The following is an 8,487-nucleotide window of genomic DNA, read 5'->3' as shown; positions in this document are numbered from 1 at the left end:
TTCCTCTGCTTCTTCAACATCGTCTTCTTTCTCTTTGTTGGCTTCATCTTCCTCTTCCTCTTCCTCTTCCTCCTCCTCCTCCTCCTCCTCATTTTTGTCCTTTTCATCTACTTTATGTTTCACATCAGTGTGCTCTCTTGCATCTTCCCATTTATCCTCCTCCTCCTCTTCTTCTTCATCTTCCTCTTCTTCCTCCTCCTCTTTCAGTTTTTTGTTTAACCTTTCTCCTCTCTTGCCTACTTTTTCATCATGCTCCTTATCCAGATCTTTTTCGTTTTCCTCTTCGTCTTCATCGTCTTCATCCTCCTCCTCTTCTTCTTCCTCATTTTCTGCATCTGCTTCTTCTTCCTTGTTGTGTTTTCTTTCTCTTTGTTTGCTTTCTTCATCTCTTTTTCTTCCTCCTCCTCCTCCTCCTCCTCTTCTTCTTCTTCATCCTTCTCATCTGATTTGTTGTCCTCTTCTTCCTCCTCCTTTGTTTTATGTTCATTTTCATTCATGTCATCTTTTTCCTGTTCCTCCTTTTCCTCTTCCTCCTCCTCTTCCTCTACTTCATTGTCCTCCTTTTCTTCATTGTCTTTTTCTTCCTTTCCCTGAAGTGCATCTTTGTCCTTCTCCTCTTCTTCATCTTCATCAGTCTCCTCCTCCTCCTCTTCCTCCTCATTCTCGTCTCGATCTTTGTCCTCATCTTCATTTTTGCTGTCTTTTTCTTTTTCCTTCTTGTTTATTTCTTTGTCCTCCTCTTCCTCCTCATCTACTCCTTCATCATCCTCCTCCTCCTCAGTCTTCTTACTAAAGACTTCGTTGTCCTCTTCATTTTCGTTAGCAGCTTCCTCCTCCTCCACTCCCTCATCCTCCTCCTCATCATCATCTACTCCTTCATCCTCCTCTTCCTTTGTATCATCCATCATCTCTTCATCTTCCTCCTCCTCTTCCTCTTCCTCCTCTTCGTCCTCCTCTAGGGTGACCCATCCTTTAGGAGCCTTCCAGGCCTCCATCCACTCTGTGGCATCAGCGATCTCCTCCTCATCCAGGTCTGACATGAGGAGAAGGTTTGTGGTTTCACGTCTTTTTGTCAGGAAGTCCGCATGTTGATGATGGGACCTCAGTGAACCCTCGCGCCACCTGTAGATGTAACAGTAGTTTGGGTTTAGATCAGTCAGATCAGTTTGATGATTAAAAGTGAAATTGAGCAAGAAAATGTAGCACATCGACCAGATTCACTCTAGATCCTAAAGACTCCTAAAGAGATGCAAAACAGTCATTTTTTGGGTGGGAAAACCACCACAAAAATGAGTCTTTTGTCATTGTTTTGCATTTCTTTTAGTCTGGGTGTTGAGCTTTCATGTCTATACCTTCATCAGAACCTCCTGATTCAAGACGTCATTGGTGAAGACTAAGAAATGTAGCGGGGCCTTGAATGTATCCAAATTTGAAGACAGTTTTTCACTCTCATGAACTACTTTTCAATTAAAAGTTGCAGCAGTAAGATAAATTACAAGAAACGTGGAACAAACTACTTTCTGTTGTTTAATTTGATAATTTGGTGTTTAAGTGCAGTGCAGGAATTGCAAAGACATGTTTAGAGCTAGTTTCATACTATCATAATGTGTATAATAACAGTACGTTTTTATTGTCATTTTCTAATTGCACTGTGGGACCTCAGCCTCTTGCTGGCTTTAGGCTGAAGTGTTTAGTGAAGTGGCTGTGTCATTCCCAGAATTTGCAGTTTGGTATGTTATATTATGGGCTGTATGAAGGAAAAAATATTCTTTCCCCCTTTCCTAAGGCATTGCAGATGTTTTCTATTCTGACGTGACTAAGCAGACAAGTTTTCTCCATATCACTCTGGAATCTAAATCTGACCTCCCAACTACAATATAAACCTAAAGATCAGAGAGAACCCTCAGAACTGATGCTGGCATTGCTTGCATGAACTGCTGCTCTATTGGTGTCACTTCTCCTGACATCAGTAAACTTTACTCACAACCTAAGTCACCTGAGTGTCCAGTTTGTCTCTCTGTGTCTGCCTCCTTATCCTCTCTAGACCTCACTGAACTTTCACAATAAGTTGGTCATGTGTAACATGTGATTGTTAATTTTCACTACATCTTGACAGTGTTGGTTGTTCGGTGTTCGCAGCATCTTTATTGAAAGTTATTGCACATTTAAGTAATTTTGCACACTGTTTATGCCATGGAAAGGGGGGGAAATATTAAATATCAGCAGTCTTGTCATTCAAGAACATGCCGCAAAAAAAAAAAAAAACTTTGAATTTAGCATCATTCATCGGACAAACAGTTCCAACCCACCTGATCTGCTGCTTGTATCCCCAACAGGAGTTCCAGCTTTCCCGGCGTTCTTCGTTTTCCTCTGGAGGAGCCGCAGAGATCAGCCAGGATTTGCTCCATCCAGGCATCCAAAAGTCATTTATCCTCATTATGAGTTCACTGTCTGTTTCAGCATTGATTCCAGAGCAGCTTTCTGACTCATCGTCTTCGGTGTATTCACTGAATTCACTGAGTGCTTCATCATCTGATTCTTCGGTTTGAGTCTCGTAGTCTACGTCATCTTCAGTTTCAAGTTCTACCTCAGACAGTTTCCATGAATCCTCCCAGTCAAAGAGCTCATCCTGTTTGATGGTAATAATAGTAATAATAATATAAATGTTTGTTCTTGAGGTTCAGTGGACACTTAGCATCTGGAAAGAAAAAATACAGGAACTGTAAAGATCCCCACCTGCTCCTCCAGCTGCTGCAGTTCCTCCAACTTGTTGCTGACGTTTTGCTCATAATCCACCCAGAGGTGATCCCAGTCCTTCTTCTGCTGCCTGAAGGCAAAGTTCATGATCTTCCAGGTTCCGGCCCAGCGAGGAAGAGTGTATTCTCCGACTTTAATATTGAAAACCTTCCGTTTTTCAAACAGAACATCCCACTGGAAAGGTTCCACCTCAATATGCTCCGATTGGGCTGGACTCTTCACCTGGAACCAAGAGCAGTGAAGACAAAATGTAAATTTATCACTTTGTAGTAGCCCAGAGTTGTCTAATCTTGCAGGATATACAAAATTAGACAAGAATGTCTTGTCACTGTGTCCACATTCTTTTGTAGTGAACCTAAATTCTCCTACTGTCTCGTCAAACCAAACCAGGACTTTACCCAAAACCTTGCTAAAACCTCTTTCAAACTGTGGATTTTGGTATAATTTAAAGTAGCTTCTACCTGTTTCCAGGACTGACTCCATTTCTCAACAGAAGATGTCCATTGGGGTTCCGATCCGTCCCCCTCTGCTTTGTACTTCCTGTCATTTGTCAGCTCGATGGTCGTGAAACCTGCGATTCTGGTTTTCAACTCCTTGGCTTTCAGGAACAGGTACTTCGGTGGCTTCAGGCTCATCCAGGAATCTTTCCAACACAACCGGAACATGTCCACCTCCACTTTGCGCTTCGGCCTTTTGGGTTTGGGTGAAGCCGACCTTCTGGGAGGAGGAGTAGGAGGTGGTAGAGGTTCAGCTTTGGCTTTCGGAGGTGGAGGGACTACTTTGAACTTAATTTTGGGCTTGTTCTGCTCATCCAATCCCCTGGTGACCTTCCTGAACTCAGATATGTCACCTTTGGTAAGGTCGCCATTGGAAACGATCGTATGGTGGTAGGTCCATTTTGAGAAAAGGCTGCAGATTGAAAAACAAAAGGAAACATCCAGTCAGTCCCTACAGTAAACACTTTGGTGTTCAGAAAGTGTTTCATTGTGATACTGCAGTGGTACAACAAACGTCCTTCATCCTCACACTTTGAGGGAGCTCTTCTTGTCCCAGTCAGCCTGCTGTTTGTTCTGGTCGGCGATGCTCTGAGCTCTTTGTTCCCATTGGTCTCTCAGACGACAGTTACCAAAAGTCCTCGTCTCCTCCTTCTTTGAAAGCATCTTGTTGCCTAAAAGACAAGAAACAACAGTAACGACAACAAAGGGGTCACATTTGTCCAGTATATATCCAGTCCTCAGAACTTTAAGTTTTCCAGCGAACTAAGGGTTCTTTCAGCTCTTTATCTACTTTCCCACCACAGTCTACACTCCCATGATGATCAGGTGAATTCAGGTGCTCATGATTTCAAGATGTAATGCCTCATTTTTGTGCACATGAAGAAAATGTCTACAAATCCCTTTTCTACATAACTATACTGCATTCTCAAGTACATTTATGAACACAATTTGTGAGGTGTGACGAGATCGGAAAAAGTTGGTCAGTTTGAAAAAGTGATTATTAGAAGGCAGGAGTAACGGTTGAGGTTGTAAAACTGAACTTTCACCCAGAAAACTTGTTGTTTACTTCTGGTTTTTACTTTGTGGTTTGGTTTCTGCACCAAGAATGGTTAGATTAAAGAAATATCACACTTTGGACACCTTTACTTGTTGGAGACTTGGCTACACACCAAACTATACAGCAAAGGTACGCTGATTAGAAACGTGTTTGTGATGCTTTACGAACAAAATCCAACAAAATATTCAGCATGTTTCTTTCTAAATGTTGTTGAGAATGTACTTTAGTTGCAAAAGGAACGTAATTTTGTGGAGACTCAACCGTGTTCAACAACTTCTGGACTTTGTCGTCTGTTCATATATTTTGGAATATCTTTTGTAGCTTAAAGAACAATGAAGAAAAACTGAGTGTCCTTGTTTGCAGCTAGAGCAAGCTTTAAAACTGGTAGTTGTAAATTGTTTATTTGACCATCTATGTCATCAATAGAAGGAAATCTGGTTCATCTGAGTTCCTTAAAGGGTTTTAAACACCAGGGAAAGTCTGGTGTTGGAAATATGACTTTTTTTAATGGTGTATTCAAGTTCTTCTCTTTAAATCACTGGATGAACTTACACCAACGTACTTGTCCAACATGCTTCCAATTATTGAACTTTTCTTTTTTTCTTTTTTTGTTTTTGTTCCAAAATAATAAAACCAAAAAAGATCTACAGTTTGCTTCTGAAACAGTCGACGGGTCTTCGATTAGAAGCTTGTATGTGTTTTATTTAATTATTTATAGTATTGATGCTTACTATATTTCTCTTATTTTAATCATCTATTTTGTCATTCAGTATTGTACTTTTTACTGTTACTTTCTCACAGCTTCAAACTTTTGGTTTCACATCTAAACTGCTGTATTATCAGTTTGAATTGCACTAAGCTTTAAGTTGATTGATTCATTGATCTCATATTTATGTTTAAAAGCTGCACTGTTAGAATTTCAAAAATAGGGAAGCAAACAAAGTCACGTGTTGTGAATTTGTGAGATTCTTCCACAGACTGCCAATGACCAACAGGACACAAACAACTTGCTTGCATGTCTTACACATTGTTAATATTAAGGATTTTAATTTAGAAACACTCCTCTGACTGTCTGGAAGAACTATGAGAGGACTAAATATTATTTTCCTGGTCGTTTTCAGTTATGCAAAACATTAAACAGATATATACAGCATTTTTAAGCTTCTCTGTTCATTTATATTCCTACATACCAACAGCACAAGACAGTTAAAGACTATTATTCCAGTTTTACTCCAGTTTTCCGTTCAGTGTCTTCCTGAAGACCGACTGCGACATGAGACAACCAGTGTCGCTCTATAATTAAACCAGCTTCTAAAAGCAACAACAACAAGAACACAAGCCTGAAATCAGTTTACAAATGGAGATAATATTCAGAGTTCACTTTATATTCGAACATAATATTGATAATGTGCATTTGGTAAGTTCACAACACTTTTGACCACGACAACAGAATAACTCCTGCCGGCAAATGTAGTAGCAGTCTGTAATGTTTTTAAGTTGTGTTTTTCCAAATAATGTAATAAATAAAATCATGTGAAGGTTGGTATTTTATCCCTGTTGATGTAGTTTCTTTAAATAGCTGCTAGAATAAAGCACCAGAGTGAGTCAGAGGCTTTAATCCTCATCTGTCTGGAGGATGAACCCGGCGTCTTAACAGCGTCTCGGATGATAAATGAGTCCGACTTTACCAACAAATGGTGACGTAAAGTTAAGAAATGAGCTCAGACCTTCTCCATCTCCTCTCTACACAGTTTGGAATTTTTAAATGTCCCCAATGGAAGCTATAGAGAATCAAATAACAGTAATGTCAACACCTGAAATGTGAATAATTAAAGGATTAAACATGCAAACATCAAGTCAGACTCAGTATGTTGAGACCCAACCAGTAGTTTGGATGGTTCAAGAAGTTCACGAAAGTTCTACTCTAAAAGTATATTCACTGTGTTAAGCATGTTGTGTTTTCCTTTTTTTCCAAGAGCATATTGCCATTCTTGAAGATATCTACAACTAGCAATTCCACTTTCAAAGTTCTAGTCTCATTCATCAAACCTCTAGCTCAAGATGTCTTTAATTTGGCTCAACTCCAGATATCTGCATAGCCTTTTTACATACACTACCGTTCAAAAATTTGGGGTCACCCAGACAATTCCATGTTTTCCATGACTTCCCATACTTTTATCCATGTGCTAACATAACTGCACAAGGGTTTTCTAACCATCAATGAGCCTTTCAGCACCATTAGCTAACACAATGTAGCATTAGAACACAGGAGTGATGGTTGCTGGAAATGTTCCTCTGTACCCCTATGGAGATATTCATTAAAAATCAGCTGTTTTCAGCTAGAATAGTCATTTACCACATTAACAATCTCTAGACTGGATTTATGATTCATTTATTGTCATCTTCATTGAAAAAAGCTTTTTATTTTTTCAAAAATAAGGATATGTCTTAGTGACCCCAAACTTTTGAACAATAGTGAATCTTGAATTCAGTTTGAACTCATCAGAATGCCATTCCAGGATATCTACAGCATCATTCTGCCTGTCAAAATGTCATTACAGAGGTTTTGAATTAGACTACAAATGACAGATATTGTTCTAATTCCACTTGACAAACTGTTTAACCGTCATGCCAGGGCAGCTCAAGGTCGAAAGTCTCGTAAACGTCAAACACAAAAATCTAATAAATTAAGTTCTTCTTCTGAACAAACTCCTCACTGATGAGCTTTTATTATTTCATGGCATTTTCTGATGATTTATCCACCACCAGCAATGCCACTAGTGTGTGCAGTTTAGTTGTATAGGAACCTAACTGTCAACCTTAGGCTGAGGTTTAGTTGAGTTATGGTCAACAATTTGCTCCACCCCCTCCACTCTTGTCCACACACTGCTTCTATTTAGACTCAGTAAAAGCTAAAATCACCACTAGTCAGCCTTTAAAAGGGCTGGATAACTGTCAGAGCTGGTCCTGACCTCTCTGGGGCCCAAAGCATAATTCTCCTACCCAGCATGCAACCATTTAAACCATTTGCATTAGCGCTGTTACACCTGACACCCTGCTGCTCCCACTACAATCCTGCCTCCTTTAAAACAGTTTGCTCTAAGAATAAGTGGCCCTATGGTGTCAGACCTTTCCATTTTGCAGTGAGTCTATAGTTGTAGCTGAACCAGTGTGCACCAGGAAACAATTTATAGCCACCATCACGCCTATATACTGTCTGGACTGATTTCTACAGAGGAAAGTAAATTCTGATAACTAAAAGCATTATATATGTCAGGGTAGAGATTGCGATTTGGTAGAATTGGAGTTTCTACCGGTAGAGATTGCGATTGGAGTCTCTACCAGTAGAAACTCCAATCCTACCAGTAGAGATTTGTCAGGGCTAAGGTTAGACTTTTAAGGTTAGGGTCAGGGGTCAGGGCAGGGGTCAGATTTAAAGTTCCATCTCTACTGGTAGGATTGGAGTTTCTACTGGTAGATATTACAATCGCAAACTCTACTGGTAGAAACTCCAATTCTACCAAATCGCAGTCTCTACCCTGACATATATACACACTGCATGGCGGACAAATTGCATTTTGTCAATACAGTACCCAAAAAACCCTACAGTAAGTATCTCTACAGTGCGTCCCAGTGCTCATTTAAAGTAGCCTATTTTAATCTAAAACTTACAGTCCAAAAAAGTCTCAATTACAAAAGTGTTAAGAAGGAGTTAGGTGTTCGCAGAAACTCAGGAAAAAGAGGCAGTTTTCTGTAGCAAAAAGAAAACTTTAACAAACTAGTCCAGAGAAAACAGAATGTCACCAACAAAAACCAAACAAACAAGAGCACGAGGGAAAAGAAGCAGACGAACAGGATTTAAAAAAGTAAATGTCCAAACCAGAATCAGACAACAAACTTAAGGAAGGATTCAGGCATTTGGAGACAACGTAGTCAGACAAACCAGCAAGGAAAGAATGAAACAAAAGATTATTTAAACACAAAGAAGAAATGATTAGAGACACAAAATAAAGGTAACATGTGAGATGGATGTGAAACTAGTGAGAGTGATCAAAAGAGGAGGGAAAACAAACAAAGGGAGTAAAACAATTACAGACACATGAGAATGAAGTTTTTTTGTAAGTAAAATAGTGAATAAATTAAGGACAGAAGCAAAGACCACGACAAAAAGAGATG

The 8,487-nt window shown here is 39.6% G+C and overlaps 1 protein-coding gene across 1 annotated transcript; it reads right to left on the bottom strand.

The window, feature by feature from the left end:
- Positions 1-226: 226 nt before the first annotated feature.
- LOC127534237 (golgin subfamily A member 6-like protein 22) lies at positions 227-3,919 on the bottom strand. The gene is made up of 5 exons (XM_051948844.1): positions 3,784-3,919; positions 3,219-3,666; positions 2,737-2,979; positions 2,310-2,629; positions 227-1,122 (listed from the first exon to the last, which is right to left on the bottom strand). The coding sequence occupies exons 1-5, from the start codon at positions 3,915-3,917 to the stop codon at positions 237-239; spliced, it is 2,031 nt and encodes a 676-aa protein (XP_051804804.1). The 5' UTR covers positions 3,918-3,919; the 3' UTR covers positions 227-236.
- Positions 3,920-8,487: the final 4,568 nt, after the last annotated feature.

Source organism: Acanthochromis polyacanthus, chromosome 5 (genome assembly GCF_021347895.1).
Source record: "Acanthochromis polyacanthus isolate Apoly-LR-REF ecotype Palm Island chromosome 5, KAUST_Apoly_ChrSc, whole genome shotgun sequence".
Taxonomy (NCBI): Eukaryota; Metazoa; Chordata; class Actinopteri; family Pomacentridae; genus Acanthochromis; species Acanthochromis polyacanthus.
Note: the sequence above shows the minus strand (reverse complement) of the source record. Positions and strands in the feature narration are given on the sequence as shown.